Genomic DNA, 26,129 nt, shown 5'->3' on the forward strand with positions numbered 1-26,129 from the left:
TGAATGGAAACTTAGTGCAGTGTCAAAAAGTGAAAGTGTGACAAATACAAGTAGAAAAATAAATGCACCCAAAGCACAAATCATATTTTACATTTGCAGAATTTTAATAAGCAATGATATGTATTTTCAAGCCAATAAAATATCTAGTAAATTTTATTAATAGCATGTAGTTTTGATATAAATTACAGTTGATTGGAAAACAACAGGAAAGACCATTGAACTATTATTTTTATATTAAAAAAAATTTACATTATTTATAAAATGTTTATTTAAGTAATTTCAGAGAATAAAGCATGTCTTAAAATTATTCGATAATGCAATATATATATATATATATATATATATATATAAAGATTTCTTTGTTTAAATTGTAATATTGTGGTTTCAGCAAAAACAGATTTGTATCTAGTAAATCTTAATACTAATTTAGCTTTAATTGATTTTCTGTATACTTGCGTAGACATTGATACACTATGGCAATACATCTGATAAAATATTTCTATCTTGTAAACAATAAATGAACCCACAGCATTTGAGACTGGAAAAAATATTAAGCATTCTCCAAAAGTTACTCCAAAAAGGTCTCCAAAAAATACTATTACTTTTATCATGAAAGAAAAAATCGTTTTTTCTCTGTTTGCAAATTCATAAATCTGCTATATTCTTTTAAATAAGTATTAATAGTTTCCTTTTGCCCTTTCAGTTGATATTCGACTTAATATTGAATATATATTACATGCAAACAGAACAAATAAGTAAAGAAATTCAAAAAAAGACAGCATACTTTTATTTTTATATATTAGAGCAGTTTTATTAGTTTTCATAGCATAGTTTTTAATCTAAGCAGTCTGTTAAAAAATGTTGGCATAATTTAGTAAAAGAAACAATCTATTATTGTACTGCTATTGTATTTTCTAGAGTCTATGAATCCTATTTCTTGTTCTAATTGATCTGCATTTTACAATAACTTACAGCAAATCAATTTTGACTGCTTATTTCTTCTTCTTGCACATTCCCAATTTAACTAGACAGCTACCTCTGCATCATACTAAAAGAGAAAAAGAAAATATTTAATATCAAATTTATTAGCAAATAAATATTCAAACTGCTATACAAAATAATTTCTTTATTAAAAAAATAAGGTCAATTTATATGAAGTCAATAATAGGGAAATGTCACAGTATATATTGTTTAGCTGCATGCAATATTGTATTGACAAATCTTTCATTTCTTACAAATGTCAACTGGATTACAAATGAACTGGTCTCATTATCTTTCTTTTAATTGTGACACTTTTGAAGTGATATAAGGATTGAGACCAGGAAAACCAAAATTGTTGATTTATCTTTCAAATTAATATATTAGCTTGACAATATAGTTCAGTCAGATTTAATACATTAAATATGACAAATCAGAAAAATTCTTTTACAAAATTGACACATTTAAAAAAATATTGAAAATTTATGATAATATTCTAAATCTACTCTTTCTATATATAAAAAGAGAAGCTGAAATTGATTATATACAACACCAAGCCATTTAAAATTATATATGATTCCTATCAAAATTTATTTTCAGTTTTAATGCAACAATACTCTTTAAATCTCAAAAGTGCATTTGAACTAAAATTGAACAACAAATTAATATTACTAATTTCATTTCATTTTCTTTATTATATCGCTGTTGAAGATAATCTATTCATATCAATCTCATGATCCCTCCAACCTTAACTAAAAATGGTACAAAGTTGAGTTTTCTTATGCATATTTTACATTTTCTTTTTCAACTTAAAACTATTAGAATGCTGTAGAAGAAAATACCTATTCAATAAGTTCTTTCATATTCAGATTTTTGATATGTACTGCATTTTTAACCAAACCTTTTGCACAATGTACAAAATCTTGTACAAAATAAAACAGCTATTTGGTTTAAAGACACTAATTCAGATTTCAACTGGTTTCACCACACATCTGATATAATGCTAAAAAGATATATATAAAACAATCATTTCTTGCAGTGAATATAGTGCACTGTGATATGCCAATATATTTTTTTTTTTTTTAGATAGTGTTATCCATTTGTTTGAAAATATTTAAAATTACAGAATTAGCTGAAACAATTGGTAACTTCAGCTTTCATAAAACTTTAACCATTACATACTAAAAATAACCAAGCTTTCAAGATGAATGCACTTAAATAACCAGCAGATCAAAGTTGAGGTACCAAAAACAAATCAAAATGTGGAATATTAAGGATCTTAGAAAGAATTTTATTTAAATAACAATAACACACACCTGCAATTTTTTCATACTTTCCAAAGGATAACTGGTAAATAAGATTAAAAATCAAGAACGTACCCACCTTGGGAGTGTGGTACATAGTGGCCAGTACTAATAGCAGTCTGGGTATGAACTAGACCAGCACTTGTGGGAATCATCAGAGGGGCATGGGGCAGAACATGGGTTGGAGTACCAACATGACTTCCAGGATTCTGTCCATGCAAATGATTTTGCAAAGACGATGCAAATGTCGCAGGATGTGGAGCATGTGGCTGCTGTGGCAGTAAAACTATTGGCTGAGGAGTTCCAGCATAAGAGGCAGCAAAAGGATGACCCTGGTTAGATGACGAATGATTGGCATGCAGCTGATGTTGAGTGGTCATGTGGCCATGGGTATACATCACTGGTTGGGGGGTAGGTGCATTACTGGGATGTCCAGTGGGTGTCTGGGGTTGACCATGTCCCCCAGAAGGAGGTGGCTGATGTACAGGAGATGGAGCAGGGTGAAGGCTAGGCGTTTGTGACTGGGGTGTAGACGGAGCAGAGTGCTGTCCGCTGTTACTAGGTGCCATGGCATGTGGTATGCTTCCCGGAGTTCCTGGATGTGGCACTAATGAGAGAAAATAAATCAATCAAAATTGGATAGAATTAGCTGTTAGAAAATGAAATATTTAACATTTTTAATAGTGAAATATTTTTCAAAGGTAAAACATTTCTGCAAACAGCAGCATCATATACAATTGAATTACAAAGAATGTTAGTTTAGTTAATGTAATTGTACTGTATTATTCAATTTAATTGCAAGAAGAATTTTTCATTTAATACTCAGAATATCAATTAAATTCATTAGAATAAATAAAATAAATGTTTGTCGGAACACTTATAAAAAAATCCTCTACTGAATAATTCCAATATTAAACCATCTATATAGATATTTAAAATAAATAATTAAAATATTCCAACAAGCACAAATGACTATTTTTGGTACAAAAAAAAAAAGCAATTTAAATATATTAGCCAAAGAACTGGCAAATGTTAAAGACATTCATACAATTAGCAATTTGAAAAAGATGATTCTGGCAAGCAAAAAGTTATGATGAAGTATACACCAAGGAAAGTCTGAACACATAATAAAAGAAAGAACATAAAGAAGAATGTAGATGAAAGGAAGAGAAAAATTGAACTGCAAAAAATTTATGTATTGAGAACTCACAAATTCTATTGCCAATCTTAATGTTGGCAGTGCAAAAATGAAGCCCAAACTAGAACTTCAGAAAAGATGCAGAAATTTATTGGACAAAAATATAAATTATGTTCAAACAAGCTGATACACAAAAGAAAATGTATTTGGTTTCCACACTGCTATATGTTTCTCAATCAACTACTAGAGAAACTGCAAATAATTATAAAGTTCAAATGTCTACACATAGTGAGGATATAAGTAGTACAAGGAAAAACTTTGTATATAAATTATTATTATTATTATTATTATTATTATTATTTTTTACTAAATGGATAAATGTCAAAAGGTCATTTTACTGATGATTCGTCAAAATTCTAGTTAACTAGCAAAAAATGCAGTTGAAAAACTAGATGATTATGATATCTCTAGGTCAACTTCCAAGAGTAAGCAACTACATAGGAGACGGTACAATGATAGTCGAAACTTCTTTACAGAAAATCCTGTTATATTCAACAAAATCAAAATTGTACACAATGAAAAAAGTGAGCCAAAATGCTTCAAATGTAATAATTCTGCATACATTCCAAAGGACCGCACATTGCCAAAACCAATTTTATTATGCCAAAAATGTAATGAAAAGTGTAAAAAGCTAAAAAATTGTATTGCTACAGCTGAAAATAATCATTCAAGTGATGAAAGTTTATTGGTTAAATAAGTTGACAAAAATTCATGAGAGCAATTCATATTTGAAAAATAAAAAGTAAATTCTGAATAAGTACAGACTTTAATTGATACAGGGAGTTCCTCTGATCTTTTAAGAATTTCAGTTGCTCAGTAAGATAAACTGCTTTTAATGAATTATAATGTTTTGGAAATCAAAGTTTATTTGCATGATTTCATACGAAAAATTATGGCTGATAATGAAATCGAAAATGAAAAAAATCAATGTATAAGTACATATGTTCTCCCTGATAATGCACACTAAGAATAACTGATCTTATCAGACAGCTTACTGCTTATACCAGAAAAGAAAAAGAATTTCACATTGGATAATGTAAAGATGAATCTTTTTAGAACTTCTAAAAAAATTGTATCAGCCTTCAAGTTTTTGAAAACACCAAATTAGAGTATAATACACTTAATTTTGGTAGTTCTGGAGCAGTGTTTATCAGCAATGGATTAACTATAAAATTAAAAATTATTCCAAAGACTTTGGTTGCTTATTAGCAGTTTAAAATGGAAAAACATGCATTCATCTTGCAAATGTTAGACATAAAAAAGTGTTGAATTTTTCCAAGATAAATAAACGCATTGGCAGAACTGAAGTTGTCGAGTTATATTCAAATGATGCAAAGAAAAAGCTACATGTTCTTCCGGCATTCCAAGTAATTTCATAGAAAAAGTTCCAATAACACTGAATGAAATTACAATTCATTACAACAGTGAAAAATAAATTGGCTCAACCACTGAATAAATATAGATTATTTTGCATTGAATACTTCAAAACTAGGATGCACCAACTTAACACAAGTGGACAAAACTAAAGTTGAAGGGTCCAAGCTTCAACTTCTGTGAATAAATATCAATGAAATTATGTAAAAAAAATGCTTCTGAAAGAGCTGCTATCAAAGAAATTCAGAAAGAATAGAGGGAAAATGCAGTTATGTTAGACACGCAATCGCCTTATGCAAATTCTGTCCAATTGGTTAAAAAGACTAGTGAGAACAGGCTGATAATTAACTCGGACACCTTGTTAGTCAGAATATAAAAAGATAAATTTCTGTTACATAAAGGTGATGACTTACTGAAGTAATTACAGAGATGCAGTTTCCCCACAATCCTGAATTTAGCACTTGGGTATTATCTACAAATACTATTAAGCAATACCAAAATGCAAAGCTTCAAACAGTTTTCATAACACCTTATGAAACAGGACAGTATGAAAGGATCATTTTTGACTTAAAAGATTGCTCCAGACCATTACAACATTTGATGTACTTTTAATTCAAGTTCTTTAGTCACAATTTATAAGAGAAACAAAGAATTACTGACAACAGTTAAGTCTCAATCATGTGAAAAATACAGCATCTAAGAATGTCTTAATCAGCAATGAAAATTTGGTGAAGATTTTGGATTACTGAATCATATGTATTCCTGTTTCACTACATACAAGAATTTCATATAACAAGAACAGATTTCTTTTTCTCATATTTACATTTTTTATTGTTATTATATTGTTTAATTGAGAGCAAATGAAAGGTCAAGAAGGCCAAGTGTGATATTTTATTTGTATTAAGTGGAATGGCAACAGCTAGATAGTTATGGAAGCAATACCACTACTACTAATAATAATAATAAATAATAATATTGTTTAACACAAGTTTTGATAAGCACAGTAAGTATGAGAATTATCTTTACTATCTAATCAATGTTTAGTTTTCTTTTTTTAAACAAATACATTATGAATAATTTAAATAGCTAAGCACACAAGAAATTAACAAATCTGAATTACTAACAAAAAAAAAAATTCTTTTTTCAATATAAAAGCCTAATCTAAAAATAAATTTAGGAAAAGAGCATACTTACTATAAACATGAGTTGGAATTTGAGGGTTATCACCATATGCAGCAGAAGTAGGCACCATCCCAACAGGTTGTGGGGTTAAGACACGTGGCATAAGAGAATACATCTGAAAATACATCTTTTTCTGTACAACAGAAAAGAAAGTGAATTTAAGGGGCTTAAAAAACTAGAATATTCACTAGCTACCAATATTTTACACTAATTTTAAATAAAAGCTAAATTTTCCAATCAAAATTATACGCAAGACATACTTTCATGAGAATAGATGACCAATAATTGTAGTAAAGCATATGTAATAATATTTCCATAAAATTACACTGGGTATTTTCTGGTTTGGAAATTGAGACTTAAAATGTAATTAAGAAAACAATTCAAGAGCAGATATTTTAAACTGAATGCTTGACAAATACGATACATGCCCACCATAGGTCATTTATTAAACGTGATGTGGGGGGAAAAAATTCCACCAAAATAAATATAATGGTAAATATATATATCTTTAATTTGAGGAATCAATTTTGATCTTTATTCTTATATATGAATGATTTTTTTAAATATAATTTGGAGAAGTAAAATAAAAAATGAAAATGTAGGTCCATAGGTAAAATTAAAAGAGGGAAACTATTGAGCTCCTATGCATTTAATTCATGGGAATACTTGGATCATGAAAAAAAAATATTTGTGTCAGTCAATCCTTTAACTACACAAATTTAATTTCAATTTGTTTGTGTTCTAAAAATAATTACTTTCTAATCACTTAAACTCAGGTTACTTCAAACCTTTCCCACACTGATTCTTAACAAACAGAAAAAAAAAAAAAAAATGTTTCTTTAGTGAATTACCTTCTACAAATATAAAAGAAAATATTTTCACATAATTTCCTCTTCCTGTTTTTGGCCTCTCTTTGGGCTGTATCTCGTGGCTCTTACAAAGAAATCTTCAGAATGAATAAAAATTTAACTTTTCTTAATAATCATGAATGAAAAAACTATTGTTTTAACTACATGCTTTTGTTCCTTATGTCACAAAAGTTTTATACAAACACATATTTATATAAAACATACTTTTGAAGAAGTCGGAGTTCTAACAAATTTTATTCTTCATAATTTCAAGGAAATAGTACTTTTTAAAAAAACTCTTATGGGAAACGTTTCTTTGTCAAAACCATGGAAAGAACAGATCAGCAAACTGGTTAGGATGGCAAAAAGGAAGAAAAAGATGCAGTGAGAAAATCAGAAATTATATAACTTTAGAAAAGAATTTACCAAATGAGTGATTTGATTCCATGCGAAAAATAATATTCTGCACAACTCAGATGATTACAGTGAAGTGGATTAAGAAATTATTTTTAGAAACAAGATTTCATTTGAATCTTATTAGAAATATTAAAGTGCCATTTATATATATAAATATCATATGACTTGTCAGATATCAATTTTCAGTTGTAGAAAATAGTGATTTTATATAAGTTATAATGGCATAATTTCATTCAAAAAGTATTTAAAAGATAGCGTATTATTTCAGCTTCTTGTTTAGTTAACAGTGGTGTATTTCATCACTTCATGTTTTTAAAAAAGTTAAAGTCATGTTAAAGTTTAAAAAATAAGTGTTCCAAATTACCATTAATGAAACTTAAAAAAAATCATTTTTAATTTTAATCAAAAAAAAATTTAGGAATGATTTTCATTTTACAATATAATTATTTAACATTAATAAAGCTAGTGAATACTTTCTCCTAAAGTAAAAAAATAAATCTCAAATTATTATATCTAAAGATACTAAGATCTGACATCCTTTTTTTTTAAATTCATAATAAATATTAAAAATTATAAATATTTTTAATGATTAAATAATTCGATAAAGGAGAAAAATTTTAAGATCTACTTAAATCAAAGGACTTATCAATAAAACCACTATAGTCTAATTATTATATTAACATGATTTGACACTAACCTGAGCATATGCCAACTGCTGTGGTGGCCCAGGAGGATGATGGAGCATTCCAGGAGGCGGAGTATACTGAATGGTGAACTGCGGAGCCGACAGAGTAGGCTGAGCTAATATTGGTTGACCGGTAGCCGCTTGCACATGCATGGGTTGAGACATATCATGACGCTGAATAGTCATTGGCATAGCTGAAAAGATCACGTCTTCATACTGATTAAGTCCCATACCAACACCATACTCTGGATCTTTAAACCAAAGGATTGCAAAAGAAGAAAATTCACAGAAATGGAAAACAAAAGAAAAGAAATCAATAAATAAAAAGAAAACAGAAAGGTTGAAATGCCACACAAGACAAGAAAAATAAACCAGAAAAGTAAAATGAGAATGTAGGAAAAGGAAGGAGAGGAGAAAGAAAACATGTAAAAAATAAATAAAAAGGCATGCAAGGCCGGATAGATTAAATGTAAAAAAATTCAGTATAAAATAGATGGGATGCACATCAAGAATACAAATCAGCAATTTAAAATTGAATTCAACATTTTTATTTTATTCGCATGACTTTCAAAGCAAATGTGAACCGTATTGAAAAAGTTAATTACATAAGATAGCCAGATTTTTTAATATGAAAGAAAGATATTTAAAAAAGGTGGAAAATGACAACATGAAAGAACAATTAAAATATCTAGTAATCAAAATAACAAAAAAGTATTATTTTAAAAGGATAATAAATACATAACCTCATTTAAAAGTCTGCAAAGTTCCTCTTTTCACAGTTTTGTAATAATGATATTATATTATTTTAAAACATCTAAAGAAGTCTGGAGTATAAAAGAAAAACTGACCAAAATTAATTGATTTTAAGAGAAAATTAACCTCATTGCAAATATTTAAAATAAATTCAATAAAGCTTATCATATCTGTCAAGTGATTAATTTGATTGAAGTTAACAAATATTTGAAAATATTAGAAATGCTTAAACTAATGAATTGATACGGCACATTGCTTATTGGTTTCTCTAAACATTCATTATATTCCACTTAAATAAAGCATTTCTTTCAGATTTCACTTTTAAATTTTTAATAAAATAAATATTTTGGTAAATTTTAAGCTTGTTCTTTTTCAAACTAGTCAAATGATAAATACTGACACAGAAGATAGCCTCAAATAATTTTCAAATATCATTTTAAACTAAATGTTTAATCTTTTCTTAATGTGTGGGAACCTGGTTATTTTGGAATATTATTTCAAAGTGCATACACACATACAGGCATACCATTTATTTTTTATTGGAAAGGAAAGGAATAAGAAAAAATGATTTAATTTAAGAATTCTCTCCTTGTCAGTATGATTAGATTACTTAATAAGATAAGTGTTCTTAAAACATATTTTAAATCTAGAAATTAAAAAATCTGAAGCAGCTAATATTAAAATTACTTTCCTTTTATATTCATTCACTGAACTTTTGCTAATTAAGAGTTTTCTATAAACAGATCAAAATACGCAATATATTTAGATTTATTGCAGTAATTGGTTGTTAGTTATAATCAGTTATATTATAATGAATGATTTGGAATTTCTAACAGAAGAATCCCTCAGTAGGGAACACTTCCAAATGATTGTTAAAAAAAAAGTTCTGTTCAATGGAGGGGGGGATTTTTGAAAATTAATTTCAGTCAAATATTTTTTTTTTTTTTTTTTTTGTATAACAGCTATCAATTTGTATCAAAAATAACAAACAGGTATTTAGAGTAAACAGAAATCTTAAAATAAAATTCAGATAATTTAATGTAATAACTGAATGGGAAAGACTTAATACTTCATACTTAGTTTTTAAAAAAATTGCTTTATCCAATATAAATTCTTTACAATTTTACACAAAAGTAAGAAAATATTAAACAGAACTAAATATTTTTCTCGTCATTTATATTATATCACTAAATTAATATCAATTTATTTTTAGAGATTTATAAATTGTTGCCAAGTTGCATATAAATACAGAAAAATATTTAAATAAGGTTTTATATAAATATTTTTTTTTAAATAGATTTTTGTAAGCAGATGTGAAATATCTCATATTGAAAATAAACATATTACAAAATACAGGATGTCTTAAAACTGTTCGCACATACTTCAAGGATTGAAAGAACACATCTAAATAAGAATAAACCACTATACAATATACTATTGTAACTTAAGTAGTGAAGTGTTAAAATTTTTCTGAACCTGCAACTTTTGATATAAATCTTTTTGTGTCAAATTAGGTTCAGATCCACTCTCTCATGCTTTTCTTTGTAATATCATATGCTAGACATCTTTTATTAGAATAATTTCAAATAATTCTGATGAAATCAAGACGAGTCTGGATTTCTGCAGTTACAGACACAATTGAATAAGCACTAAAAATATACAATTGAATATAACAATAGAGAAATGCTTAGGTTTCTCCCAATATATGTATGTTACTATACCAATAGTCTGAGACAGGTCACTATTGATGCTCAAATTTTAAGTGACAATTAGTGAAATTTGATTCATACAATATGCTTCATTAAAATTAATAATTCTTTAATGTTTGTTCAATTTCAGAACACAGTAACAACCAATCACAAGAATTCACCACAAAGGTTACAACTATGCATTGTAATATGATTCAAGCTATTTAGATTTATTCCATCAGCCCTTAAAATTTGTAGTGAGTTTTGAAACATCCTGTACAAACATTTCTGAAGTATGCATACTTATTCTATACACAGACACAAATATATTATTAACATGTTTAACTAATCATATCTGCATTCCAAAAGGATTGGGCCTAGTTGGAATTTAATTAATATGAATTATTAAAAGGTGTTTCTACCTTGGAAGGAATTTCGTTGCCGGGATATATTATTTTGATTAAAATTTCTTCTAGAATAATGAGAAGTATCTGAAATTAGGCAAATGGAACTAATTAGCATTTATTATTAAATATATTCCAAAAGGATTGGGCCTAATTGGAATTTTCTAAACATTTAAAATAAACACATGCATGCACACATACATTCATACACATTGCAATAAAATCTAAAGAACATTTTTAAGATTTTGAATAGATGAGGAATTTTATTCCTCTATAAACAGCTTTGTAAATTATATTGTCAAATGTTTAATGTAATCATATCAATTGGTGAAAAGGAAGATGCAATGCTGTATTGCTTTAAGAAAAGCTATTTCATTAAAACATTTTAAAGTATATATAATGCAATTTAAAAAATTAGCCAAAAAGAAAATATTAAGACAAAACAGCTAAATCAAACAAAACAACAATAGGGTTCAATAATTATAATTAGCTTATTAAAACAATTACATACCCTTTCTAAATCTTGGTGCTGGTGTTACTGAAGCAGCTGGCGTGAAGGGTGGAGCAACAGGCATTGATACTGGAGTAGCAGATACGACATAATGAGGAGCCATGTTGAACACAGTCTGAGCCATGCCAGGCATAATATGTGGTTGAGGCATTGCCATGATTGGACTCTGAGTATGCAAGCGGGGTGGTGGTTGAACAGCTGGTGGTGCAACATTCTGTATTGGAGCACCTCGCTAGATGTGAAAAAAGAATGGAGGAAATCAAAGAAGATGAGCATAATTTATTTATATAATTAGTGACTTGTTTAGTTAAAATACTAAATGTAATTTTCTAATTTAATAAAAGAAAACTTTCATAAGTAAAACACATTTGATAATGAATGAAATTATCTTAAATGTTTACATATATTCTACAATATAAAACAAGCATGATAAGTGCTTTATTTTTTAAACAAATTATTACATGTTTAATAATTGATATAAAAAACTAAATTAAATTAACTGCTAACTAATTAGGGTTGTAGCAAAAGTATATCAAATGCTTACAATCACAAAAAAATTGCAAAATACATATTTGATTTTGTCTCCAATAGAGCCCTTCCCCTTTTCTCATACACATACATACAGAATTGACCTTTTAATGAAGACAGCAGCAATAAGTTAACTTACGGGAGTAAACGATTTGGCATTTGGATTAAAAACAAACTCCTTAGCATTTGGATTCAGATTGCTACTTTTAGGATTATCGGGACTTGTTCTACTTTCTGGAGTACTATTAGTCTTCCTATCTTCTTCCTTCGGTTTTTCTTTATTCTGATGTTTAGGAGGCAAAGGTGCAGCAGAGTTTCCAGATGGCTGGGACTCTGATTTTGGAGATGAATCTTTCTCATGAGTGTCCTTTGGCTCTTCTGAGAGCTATAGTGATAGAAATTTTCTTTTAATTTATAAAAGTTGGTAAACAACTATAAATAACAATTTTCCAAATATTTGGTTTTCTCAAACAAAACGTGAATGAACAGATTTTTTTAAAAATTTAAATGAACTAGATATTTTATAAATATACCTTTGCATATGCTTTAATCAAGTAAAACATTTCATATAAGCAAAATATGAAAACATTCAAATAGTCCAAAATTTGATATTTCAATTATAACTTATTTAAAAGGATGTTTTTTTCTCTGAATTTTGTAGATTTTAATAGAATAAATGATATTCTTTTTATTTATTAATAGAGGTGCAAGGTACTTAATTAAACCAATATGTATTATTAACACTAATAATATATCAATTAATACTTATTAATGCTTTTAAAATATGAATTTTTACTTAATCTTTTTAACTTAACCACATTGGCTTCTGAACAACTTATTTGTCACTAAGAAAATAAAAAACAGAAGTCATTTTTTTTAATTTTAAATATATACATATATGTATTATATTTTATACATATAAAAAATATAACTGCCTTCAACAAGCAAAGGAAAGTTTTTGAACATAAAGCCCAAAGACTGTTTTCATAATTTAATAGATATTAATTTCGAAAATAAAAGTCATTTTAATTTTTCCTGATAATAATACTTTATACAAAGTAGTAGTCGCAAGCCATTTTTCAATGTGGTTACTGAATATCAATCACCAAAAAATATTATCTAGAAAAAACGTAATACAAAATGTTTCAGAAAATTGAATATCAGCTTACATAAGTAGCTATTACATAAACAGATATATACTTCAAAAATTTACATAAATGTAGAATTTTATCTATAATCAGGAGTAGTTAAAGGAACCTAGGAATTGCTAATAAAATCAAACCAAAGACAGGAAAAATACTAAACATAATAATTGGAATTTGGGTACTGTTTCTAATGGGTGATCTCAACTTGATTGTTGGTGTTGAATTAATATTATGTTTCATGTACACCCACAAAAAGAAATCCATAAGGGTGAGATCCAGAAAGTGTATGAAGTTAAATGTCATATTTTTAGTCTAATCATTTACCAAGTATGATATGTATTAGGATAGGAATCAATTATGATGATTGATACTTCACCATAAAAATTATGATTTTTCATAATCATAAAAATTGCAAAATTACTTAATTGATATTACAAACTTTCCAAAAGCTGATAATTTTTTTTTAACTTTTATAAATAAATGTTATGAAAATTTGATAATGTAATTGTTTATGCAATAGCTATTAAAATGTATGAACATTTTTGTCTATTCAGCAATTTCAGATAACATTGACAATCATTTCCTAACTTTCTTTGGAATAAAAAAAATCCATTCACTTTATTTTTATACCTTACATGCTTTTCATAGAAAAATTGCAAAATTCGGAAGAACTAATCATTATTACATAAAAGTTATTTCAGTCACTGACATTTTTAAAATTTTTCACTAAATCTTAATAAATACTAAATACATAATAATAACAGCAGACTAAAAAATTGCTTTAATTACCATATACTATCATTTGAATTGCACTGTAAAAGCAAGATCATTTTTATGTTGTTATAAATAGTATTCCAATACATCAGTTTTTTATGAATACATCAGTTTACTAAAATACTAACTATATACTTCTATTAAATTCTTCTGTTCGAATTCTCTTGCTAAAATCAACAAAACAAAAAATAAAAATCTATACCTTAAACCTAGCATGGAATCTTTTCAAGTCTTCAGTTTTATCATCACGAGCTAGAATAAAGAAATGTGATAAAAACTGATATAAATGAATTGAGTATAACATGAGAATATATTTTAAAATAAATTGCGACAGGAATAAGTTTAAAATACATTAACCAGTTGTCTATAAAGCAAAAAGGGCTTTTTCACACGGTTTTCTAAAACATAAATTGAATTCTCCAAGTAATAACTCTACATACTGTTCAAACATTTACTTTTGTGCATAGATGGGAAACAACCTATTTTAAAGGCCAATGATTGTAATTCCTAATAAAACTTTGAGTACTTTGCAGACAGTGTTATCCTTCACATGTTGTATATAACAAATAAACCTAATTATTGCATAAAAATTACAGCTATAGATTTTTGTCCAATAATAATCTTTTAACACAAAATACTATTATGTTACTCAGTTATAACTATAAATTAGGAAAAGTACTATGTCTATTCACATTATGTTCAAACCATTTTTTTTTTCACAAAAGAAAAAAAAAAAAAATGTAGCTGTTTGACATATTTTGGCTGCTTCCATGTTAACAGAAAGTACTAATTATTAAATTTTTAAATTAATTTTTATTACTGATCACATTGATTGATATAAATGAATTGAGTATAACATGAGAATATATTTAAAAATAACTTTACCTTTCTGCACTGGTGTTTTCTTTTCAGCTTCTTTTCTTCTATCAGCACTTTTGTTTGCATTCTGTTGATTAACCACAGAATCCCTCATTTCTTTATTAGCAGCATTTTGAAGATTCAAAGATCGAGGAGGTTTTGGAGCAAATTTTAATTCAGTTTTATCAGCTTCTAGAACAAAAAAGATAGAATCACATACAAGATAAAATTCTTATACCCCTTCCCCTCCCCATTTTAATACAAAAGAAGTATTGCAGTAGTTTTTGATCATAATGGCAACCGAAAGGTGGCAAGAAAAAATTCCACTAATTTGGAAATTTTAATTGCCAAACTATATAGAATGTTATTCGCATGTTCAAAATTTTTCATAATAAATAATAATGCACTTGATTATATTTTTATAATTTGGCAAAATTTTCTCTTGGCTCTTTTAAACCGAATTAAATTAAAGGTATTTTTTTTATTAAATAATGAATAAAAATAAGAAAAAAAATTCACATACTATACATGTCAAACATTTCAAAATTTAACTATCCTATCAAAAATAAAACTGAATATAGCCAATTATATTTAAATACAGCACTTAGTGATTACAAGTGAAATTAGCCTTGCAAAAATATCATTTAACCAAAATTACAATATCTCTTACCTCCATTCACTTTATGATTTTCTTCTTGAGGCACAGTTGGAGTTGTAGGTGGTGTGGAACGTACAACAGGTTGAGCAACGCTTACAGAAGCACTTGTTACAGGCACCTGGTTAAATTGAGAAGGTGACTGCTGTGGTGGCAGTTGATTAGCTTGAACTGTTGGCTGTCGTGGAGCAGGAGGAGTAGAAGTGGGAGTTGGTCTCGGTGAAACAGTGTTTACACATGTGGTGGCCGAGACCGAGTTCCCCACCTTATAGTTTCCCTGAGAATTATTAACAGACATAGCTGGACTAGATACACGATGGAAAACTTGGGAATGCTGATGAGAATTCCTGTTGACATGAGGAGCTGGACTGTTACGAATGTTACTACGAACATTTTGAGGCTTTCGAGAGCGATGAGGAACGAACCTAAAATTTTTTTACAATTTATTCATAAGGCAGATGTAAAATTTAGCATAGGATGTAGGCATTCAAACTTTCTTTTCATATCTTAGAAAATGCATGAATTAAACACTTCAGAAAATATAGAAAATAATTTGAGTAAAATATTGCACTTCAACTGAAAATTAAATATCTCCATTTAACAACCAAGGCAAAGCATTTTTTTTATATAGACCGACACCTTTTCTTATATATCTAAAAGACATGCATTGCTTGACAATTAATGCAAATGAATGTTTAAAAAATAAATAAGATTTAAGTGCTCATTAATAAAAGTAATACTAACAAATTCACTTAAATTATAATGATTGTCTTATTTCTTATTGTCAACTTAAGAGTACAATTAAATGTTTATAATTAACAATTAAGATTTTTTTAACAAGAAATAAATAAAAAAACTTAAGTTCAAGCTTATTAAAAATTTAAAACTACAATAGTACTGAACAAGAGAGAACATTTTATTTTTTAAATAACAGAAAGCAAATAACAAATTTTATATTGAAAACCAGAAGATGGCTATTCACTACTCTAAGCTTATTAACTTACCTGAAATTATTGTTAGTATTATTAGCATTATCAGGTCGTATAACAGCACTAAATCGTTCTTCCTCATCACCATTTTCCAAAGCAGCTCGGCTTTTATGATGGAAACCACTTTCAATTTCTTGAGCTATTTTTGAAGCCCTGGCTTCTTGTTGTTTATATTCTTCAGTATTTTGTTTATTCAAAGGTATTCTAAGTACAAAAGAAATATTAATACATAATGTAGTAAGGTATGAAAGATTATTATTACAATTATTATTCTCTACCCCTCCCCCATTGCAAAATGAAATGAAACACTTATAGACATTTTTTTTAAAAAACTGTATTAACAAAATTTTTGAAGTTGGACTAATCTAAAAGCACAGAAATAAGCAATGAAATCCAACAATGTTTTAATAAAAAAAATTTTTTTAACAATTTTGTAATGTAGTTATTATTTTAGGTCTCAGTAATTTCCTTTTTTTTAAATGATATAATCATGTTGTTGCTGTTATATCTAATGGCACTTTTCACAGACAAGCCCCTGACTTGATATAATCATTTAAATTAATATAACCACATTTACTTAAAAGTTCTCAGTTTTAGATAAAGATGTAAAACAGATGCATAACTTACGTATAACCTGGTAAATTACTATCAAACGATGATTTTACACCATATTTTTCTTCATTAGTGCGAAACATATCATTTGCATTCCAGCCATTCTGTAAATTAAATATAATATAAGTATATTCAAAATATTTTTAAAATACAATTTTAATGCAAAATTTTTAATCCTTAGCATTAATATTATATTTAGGCACCCGTAGAATTTAAAATAAATAACTCTGTAAAATAAACACAAACATAAATTTTAAAGAGAAATTCATTAAAAATTTTTATCAAAGGGTTTCAAACATATTTTTATCTTATATAACTTTAACTAATAATAATAAGTCAGAAAAATTTCCAATCTAATTATTAAAATTGAATTAGCAAGATTTTGTGAGCCTTTAAATATGCAATACAATGATGTTTTAATCTTATATGAAAAGGATACACAAGCAAAGTTTTTACGAAACAATGAATCACCATAAGAGAATTGAAACTTGATTATCAAATGAAAAACAATTCCACATTCCAAATCCGAATTAAAAAATAACTGTACAAGTTATTCATGGTAAATAATTTCTCAAGCTATGGTGAAAAGAAATTGACTTACAGCTTCTTCTTCACCAGCACCCAAGTCCAATCCATCAACAGGCAATGCTCCTCCATCCCATGGCTCAAGTTCTCTCTCTACAACTTGTCCATTGAATTTGCTTATAGCAGTATCAGTGAAACTCTCTGAAATAAATAATTCAAGGGATGTTTAAAATGCAAAGCAGTAAACTTAAGACATGCACAAAGGGATGAATTAATGTTACTTTATAAAGTTAAAGCCACATGTAAAATTGTCTATGAAAACAACTTACTTGAACATGATACACAAAAATAAAATACACTTATATTTATAATATTAACAATAGTTACATAAGATGTACTACTTGGACTATAATAGTTAATCATATGATTTTCTTTTTATTTAAAATTTTTTTGTAAAAAATAATATAAGCATAAGACAGATAAGAGTGAATATATAAAATAATAAATTTTATGATAAACCTTGCATAATTATGCAAATGAAACATAATTGATGCATACATAATCAGTTTCAGTGACATAAGAGAAAAGAAACATTTTATGATTCAATGAAAATTTTCACTTTTCATAGATTTAGCAATTTTTGTATAAATGGAATTAAAAATATCAATAAACCTTACATATTTTTTAGCATTTTGGAACAATCTTCATTCCACAAATACATATACATAAAAAAAGATGCATATATTCCTATTAAATTATTAATATTAATCTTAGTTCAACTATGTACCAAAAATGTGTACCTCGTGTTGCAAAGTCAAGATCAACATTAAGAAATGAAAGCTGGACTACATCTTCAAACTTAAAAACTATTTTTTCTATTACTTCATCTGAGCTAGTAAGAGGAGTCAAAACGTTCAATGGGGCTGCACCAGAGTTATTGGTACACTTCTTTATATCAACTTTATGAGCCATTTCTAGAACAAAGTCTGCCTGCAATAAAAAAAACATTAAAATAAGTTTCTCAATTCAAAACATAATGTAATTTTACATAAAAAAAAGGTACACATATGTATTTAAAGACTTACCTTACTAGATATTGTTCTCAACACTCCTTCATAGATTGAACCACTTTTTACTTGAAGACGTGCAATACAGCCCTAAGCAATAATAAGAAAAATAAATAAGATTCTTTTCCAGACATTTAAAAAATGGTGCATTATATGTAAATTTAAAAATTGGCAAAATTCTGTGTAAATTGAAAATAAAAATTACATAAAATATTACTCAAATTTGTTGGATTGTCATTTCCAAAATTTGTGTTCAATGTATGTATCAAAAAGTTAATAATATTGTGTGAATATGCAAGCTGGGTAAATACAATTTTGACAAACGAGAACTTTTGTTTTCGACTTCTATAAAACTCTTGTAGCTCTGTATGAAATAATGAAGGTGCATCAAAATTTTATAGTTTCATTTCATATGCACAAAGAATATTTTTTTTTTCCTTAATGTAAATATCCCATGAAATAATTTGATAAAATAACTTTGAAATGTGACAGACATAAAATATCAACCACCTTATTCTAACCATATACCCATACACTAATAAGATATGAATCTGTAAAAGAAAGATATATATGTATGTATAACAAAAATCCATTATCTATTTTGGCAATAAAGTGCATTGAACAATCCCATGAGAATATCTCCTAATAGTCAACTTACAAAATGATATACCTGTTCCAGCTTTTCGGTCATAATTGGAAAGTGGAAAGGATTTTATATAACCCAATTCAAATGCTTGAATGACTTTACCACTAGTATCTTATAACAGCACCTAAATTTAACCAAAAAGGCCAATAACATATCATGGTTTGTAAGAATTCACAAATAACAATGTTTATTAACACAATATGATGCGGTCACAAAGAAAGCTTTGTCTTCTCTCCTAACTATGAAGAAATTTCACTTTCACTACAAAGGTTAAAACTTTCCATTGATTGTCTAAAATTGAATTTGAGATAAACATCATGGGAGGCATCAAAAAACAACATGCATGGTAGCTGTATCTGTAACTTATCAAAACATTATATAAAGCATCATCACCATAAACTTGCTAAAAGACATTTCAAGTATTTTAACAGTTTTGTATACATTAACACAAAATTTCATGTTTTTCAAGTTTCATCTTTTCCCATGATGCAACTGTACCGACAAATACAGAATCACAAAAGCTTTGATGTAGCAACTTTTATTATTATAATAATACTTAAACCAGCTTCTCTATTCACACTGAATATTATTATTAAACGTAATCCTATGTTATAATTTATTCATTCTCAGAGTACTATTCCAGGAACTATTTGATATGCAATATTAATAATTAAAAGAATTATTTTTCGAAACACAGAAGAGATAAGATAAAGGAATAACTTGATTTCAATCGAGAAATTCCTCAAATGAAGAATCTAATTCAATAAATTAAAACATAAAAAACATTTTTTCCCCTTCTTTTATCATAACATTAGAACAGTAGTAAAGTAAAATGATTCAACAATTCGAAAAAACATAGATATTGTTTGAATTTCATTATAATAAAAATCATTGTTACAAATTGTTTCAAATCTTACTAAAAACTAAAGGGGGGGAAAAATGCATTCAAACAAAACTGGCATCATTAAAAAAACTTTTTTTTTTTTTTTTTTTTAAGTTTTAAGACAGTGTAAAAATAAATTTTGTGCCATAATATGCTTTGATGTTGTTCTAAAAACTTATTAAAATTCTGTTTTTATTTGACTTTCTCATTAAAATTTTAGAAAAAAATCTATTCTTAGTGAGCCTCTAATGCCCAAAAAGTAACTTCTCAACCTTTACGCTCCCAACTTCAACGGCTAATTGTCCTATGTATTGTTCTGTCAATCAGGACAAACTTTCATATGTAAAGAAAGATTTTACTGGCAAAATAATTCTATAAAAGTTACAAAAATTTCCCTGTAAACTGGTAGAATCTTAACCCTGCAGAATTAAAACTTATTTCATTAAAAATTATTAGATATATCAGATTATTATTTTTTTCACCTTAGTAAAAAATAAAATTTAGTGAGACTGGTCCAACAAACAATTTTCAAATAAATGGGAACGAAAGAAAAAAAAAAAGCACTAAGAAATCACAATCACTGAAAATTTATGGTTCCAAGTTAAAATCTCATACTGGATTTTACCTAATCAATTAACATAATTACATGCCACAGTTAATTGAAATAAAATATAAAGCAGTAAAATTTTTTTAATAGGTTGTTTAAAAGGGACAGCTCTGAAATGACCATAATCTAAACTCCATATTAACGAGAATGATGATCAAATATATAAGGTATTAAAGAAGTTGCACTGTGAATGTTTTTACAGCAGGGTTCTTCCATGTTCAATACATCTCTTTAGCACACCCCATGCATCCTGCAGTACTGTATTCTTATTTTTCACTGACTGGACCAAATCTGAGAATTCTTCAACAGCACATAAAAATTTAAATATGCATACACATAACATAACTTAAATAAATTCAACATTTAAAACATTAAAAATTAAAGTGCAAATGTATTTCAAGCCATGACAAGTATGGCATAAAGCGTGGGGCTCATTCACCATCTTAATATGTGTTGAAACACATTCAGCATTAGTACATTCAAAATGTGGGGAAACAAAGCAAAATACTTTTTTTTTAGTACTTCTTATGAAAAGTAAGCACTTTTTATGGACATTTTTTCAAAATTAAACACTTTTAAGATGCTTAAAAATGGTTTTCAAATTTACGCATTTTTCATGACATTACACACCCTGCATAATAAATATGGATATCCAAAACAATATGGAAATGTCAAAGTAAAAACTGTTAATCACAGCTTGAAAATTCTTAATAAAAAGCAAACTTTTGTAGCTAAAAAAATTATATTTTTACAATACATTTTAAAAATTATAATAGTCTCAAAGTTCAAAAAAGTTGGCAAATTCAAAAAATTGAATTTTTTTTTCCTGTAATCGCACTGGATAAAAATATAAACATATTCTTTTAATCATTAAAAATAAAATAAAAAGATAGAAGAATTTTTAAACTTTCAACAAATTAAAACTATACAAGTATTAAATAATTGAAATTTCAACTTACTACCACCAATCCTATTGCATGCATAAGACGGGGATTGGCATAAATGCCTTCAAACTGTAATAAAAAAATATTCAAGTAAAACCTCAATAGAATTAAAAACATGAAATTTAATTGAAAATACAATTTAGATGCACATAATTTTATATATGATGCTTTTTTGAAAGTTCCATATAAAATTTCTTTCTACTAATACTAATAAAATTTCTTTCTACTAATACTAATAAAATTTCTTTCCCTAATATGAATTTAACTAATATTTTAAAACTTTTTTTTTTCTGTTCCTGTTAGTTTTTAACTTACAATAAATTATGTGCTCCATTTGAATAACAAAACAAAGTATATGACAGATATTTTAGATTTAAAATAAAAGTTTGGTAATGATACAAAAAGTTAATTATTTATTTAATTTACAAATAAAATTATAATCATTAAAATTATATTAATATCAATACTGAATAATTGTCATCAGAATATCATTCCCACATAAAGATTTATATAGTAATGAAAGTGGAGTAAAAAAATGTTGCACACTAAAGTTATAATATAAACAATTTTAAGATTTCATAATTATGTGATCAGCAAACTTTAAAAATTGAGAAGAAACTTACATGCTTCTCCGTTGGTCCCTTCATTTTTTGAAGAGCTTTACATGCAACAGCTGTATAAATAGGACTGTGGAAGGTAGTTTATATTTTTGTTGTTTAAAGTTCCACCTATATGGGGGAAAAATTGAATAAAATAATATATATCAAATATGTTAAAAGTAAACAACTTTACGCATTATATTGTCTTTAATTACCATATACTTTTTGTATCAGCTGAGAACTTTTGAAACTTTTCTAAGCTAAATTATGGGGTTTCAGCTTATGTACAATATTGTTTATTATTTCCAGTTTCTTGTATCAATGGAAGATTTAAGGAGAAATATCAGCCATGTTATTAAAAATTTCTACACACAATCAACAGCAATTAAAAATTTGCTATAAAACAATTTCTCTCCCATCTTATCATTCACCAAAAATTAAATTTGTATAGATTATATAGACTACATACAAGATAAAATGAACTAGTTTCAGATTAAAATTATCTGCAAGAATTAAATTAATTACTGCAAGAACTATCATCATTGGCATTTTACTTCAGAGCAACTCAGTTAAAATATATTTCTCTCATTTTGCTTGACAACATGCTTGATTTTTCACTAACATGGCAATAAGTTTAAAACTTCCAGATTTTTTTTTTTTTTGCTTGGAACTTTGGTATATCACATACAATTAGTGAACATTTTGTTTAACTACATGTCACTGGCAAACAGTCAATAGACTAGCATGATGGTTTTGGTGATTAATTAATGGTTGCAATAATAATTTTAAAAAAATCGCTAACTAGGTCATGTTGTTAATCTATCGACAATATCCCTCATCGCTATGAAGTTAAACCATAAGTTTGCTAATTGTATGCTCTTAATATACAAATACCAACCTTTACTTATAAAATCAAAAGCCGTTATTTCAATCAAACATCTTAGATTATAACAAATGTGGGATAAAGTACATTGCATATCATTTTATCATAAATCCAAAAAATTTAATTAAAAGCTAAAAACAAATACTTCATTAAGAATAAGCAACCAAACAGAATCACAGTAGTACTATACTGTTCAATTGTTATTATATTAATTCATTAAATTAAAATTTTTATAACAATATTAAGCCTAAAGAAAGTCTTTTAAAGAAAATGATAGATTTGGCAATAATTAGTCAATTCCTTTATTCTTGAACTAAGCCTCTAAAATAAAGATTAAAAAAATACATTAGAAAAATTTTAAGTGTCTTCTGAATTTTCTAATCTAATTTAAAATGCAACATTTTTAAAATTCAAAACTTTTTCAAAACTTGTATCAAAGCATTCATTCCGAAGATGACATAAGTCTGATAGCCGATGTATTATGTTACAATTATGAATTTTTTTCTAGAAAATACATAAATAAAATCGAATTCAATAAATTTTGTAATTTATGCAATCAAAATATACTTTCAATAGATTCTCCCGCTTTACTGAACTTGGCGAATTTGAAAGCAGTTAACTTTCTTAAGTTAACTTTTGAGCTAATTTTTTTTCATACTAATTAAAATTGCAAATAGATTTTAGTTTCAGATAATTTTTACTTTTCACATTGCAAAAATTGTAATAAGATAATATAATTTTCTTCCGAAATTTATCGGAACTTGGAATTGTGACCTGTCCTGGGCGCGCCTATTTTGCTATAGAATGGGATTACGCAATAACATGAAAACAAATGCACATGCATTGAGTGTTACAAATATTCAGTAATTTCTTTCTAAACAGCAATTATTCTACTTTTCTTAATATCTCTTAATTAAAAACTGATTTACACGTGCAATGATAAAAATTGGTAAATGATGTTAACACTCGTGCATCTACGTTATAACACAAGGATAATTTATGTAACAAAGAAAGCAAAAAAAGTTATTCTAATTAATTGAAAGGGGAAAACATTTACATTTAATCAATTTTTACAAACTTTTCAAAGCATATAGTGGAACTTTACCAAAAAATTTATGACCTTGAGTCAAAGAACTATCAACTCCGAGTATTTGCTTTCAATCAACACATTACCTACATACTCGACAATCTTAAAAAAATAAAAGACAGAAAACATTGATGTTTAAAGTTTATTTACGTAAAAAAGTATATCTGAATGAAACAACAAATTTCCAGCATTTAAATTACATGAAATTCTGCATACTTTCTTCAAAGATTAGGGTTATCAGACATTATTTTGAAGTGGAAATGCATGTTTTGAAACAAATAAATCACCGTTTTCAAGAAAACGATCGAATACAAAATGCAAAATTAATATACTGATTAAAAAAAAATCTTACCGCAATTAAAAATGTTAGGGTCGACATCCGCCCAGCTAGGGGATCACTTTTACTCTGAATAGAGTACTTAATTCTAAGTATTTTGTAGCAAAGTGCTTACAAAAAGTTTTCGAGTACACATAAAAAAATTATTTTGAAAGACATATAAAAATAAATATCAATAATATTTTTCTAAATCTTTAAGAACGAATAGCCTGTACCGTTGCAGAACAAGTGAAAATACGAAGGGACTACAATTACCCTTCTCCACCATGAATTGCAGAGAGAGGTTATCGATAGACAGTAATCTGTATTCACTGTCCTGAAGTAAATGGCAGAACAGTTTGATAGGGGCGGAGAATTCACAATATTCACTGCTCATTGGTTCGTTAGATGTGACGTATCATAGCTTTCACAGCAGATCGGGTTGTAAGATTTGGCAATTTAGCATCTCTACTTCTTAATACGGGGATTCAGTTCAATTTTATTTGTAACTCCTTTTTTATTGCTACAGAGAATTTATTTTGGAATGAACTAGCAATGTTTGACCGCAGTCAGATAAATATTTAATATAATGACAAAAAATCTGTGTTTTTTTGTAAGTTTTTGGTGGTAAGATTCTCAGGGGCACTGTTTTTCTAAGACATGAATAATGTTCAATTCAATTATTCCGTATAAAATAAATATTTTAATTATCTCAAGAAAAAATAGAATATCAATCATAGAAAAGTTTTAATATAAAATATGCAATCATCTAAAGCAAACAATTTATTTGATAGTTCAAATAATTTCAAAAATTATTTTTTATCCCACTGGAACATAAGAATATTTTTAAGAGGTATCAATATGAAAATTGATATCAATTGTGAATATGTTTTTTTTGCTTTGGGTGCAAAAGTTTAAAAATTCATTAATAAATGAAACAGAGTTGATGGTTAAATTAAAAATTCAATAACCTGGTACAGATTCACTTGAAATTATAATAACAATCCCCTCTCCAAGAAATAAATACACATTTCTATATTTTTTTTTAATCAGTGACTCAATCGCATAAAAAAATAAAAATTGCACATACGAATTAAGAAGTAATATCTATTTTTTAAAAAAGAATATTTTAAATATACGCCGAGTTTTATTTTCTTATATGCGAATCATACAAAAAGAAAGTATTGTAATGATATTAAAAAAAATCTATTTCAAAATTTTGATTCATATTTATATTTTAAAATTTATGAGTAAAAATAAATAAATAAATGGAATCATGTCGATTAGTCACCCTGTGCAGGATACTCTTGTGATTTTGAACCCGAATACAAGTATGTAGTTGGTGTTCCAGTAAATAAAATATGTGAATAAATAGTTTTTAAAAATACATATTCTGCGAACGGAAATATGTAACATTAATGTAATTAATAATGCATTAGTATTAATGCAAAAGAAAAGAAAAATCAATATAACTTCAATTTCGGAGAATTTAATTAGTATCTTACATTTAAATTTACGTTTTATTTATCTTTTGAGGAATTCCAAATGATTAAATGCTTTTGGTACTATAGTAAATCTTAAATATTACCTTCTTATTTTAAATCTTGGGAAAAGTGCGTTTGGACTTATTGCTTATCACTTAAGGGAAAGGATGAGTGACAGTTACTAC

At 27.1% G+C, this 26,129-nt stretch overlaps 1 protein-coding gene across 8 annotated transcripts; it reads right to left on the bottom strand.

The window, feature by feature from the left end:
* Positions 1-784: 784 nt before the first annotated feature.
* Positions 785-24,771, bottom strand: LOC129968621 (ataxin-2-like). 8 transcript variants are annotated; one of them, XM_056082705.1, is made up of 18 exons: positions 24,497-24,771; positions 22,199-22,303; positions 21,591-21,644; positions 18,514-18,585; positions 18,229-18,418; positions 17,505-17,629; positions 16,919-17,007; positions 16,307-16,495; positions 15,318-15,727; positions 14,675-14,836; positions 13,992-14,041; positions 12,010-12,255; positions 11,343-11,574; positions 10,850-10,918; positions 7,999-8,237; positions 6,049-6,169; positions 2,358-2,889; positions 785-1,048 (listed from the first exon to the last, which is right to left on the bottom strand). In XM_056082705.1, the coding sequence occupies exons 2-18, from the start codon at positions 22,220-22,222 to the stop codon at positions 1,033-1,035; spliced, it is 2,820 nt and encodes a 939-aa protein (XP_055938680.1). In that variant the 5' UTR covers positions 22,223-22,303; positions 24,497-24,771; the 3' UTR covers positions 785-1,032. The 8 variants fall into 8 exon arrangements, with proteins under 8 accessions (XP_055938680.1, XP_055938683.1, XP_055938681.1 ...); XM_056082708.1 differs by having other exon boundaries at positions 7,999-8,180; positions 14,675-14,839; positions 24,497-24,770; XM_056082706.1 differs by having other exon boundaries at positions 2,362-2,889; positions 14,675-14,839; positions 24,497-24,770.
* Between the last annotated feature and the right edge of the window lie 1,358 nt (positions 24,772-26,129).

Source organism: Argiope bruennichi, chromosome 5 (assembly GCF_947563725.1).
Source record: "Argiope bruennichi chromosome 5, qqArgBrue1.1, whole genome shotgun sequence".
NCBI lineage: Eukaryota > Metazoa > Arthropoda > Arachnida > Araneae > Araneidae > Argiope > Argiope bruennichi.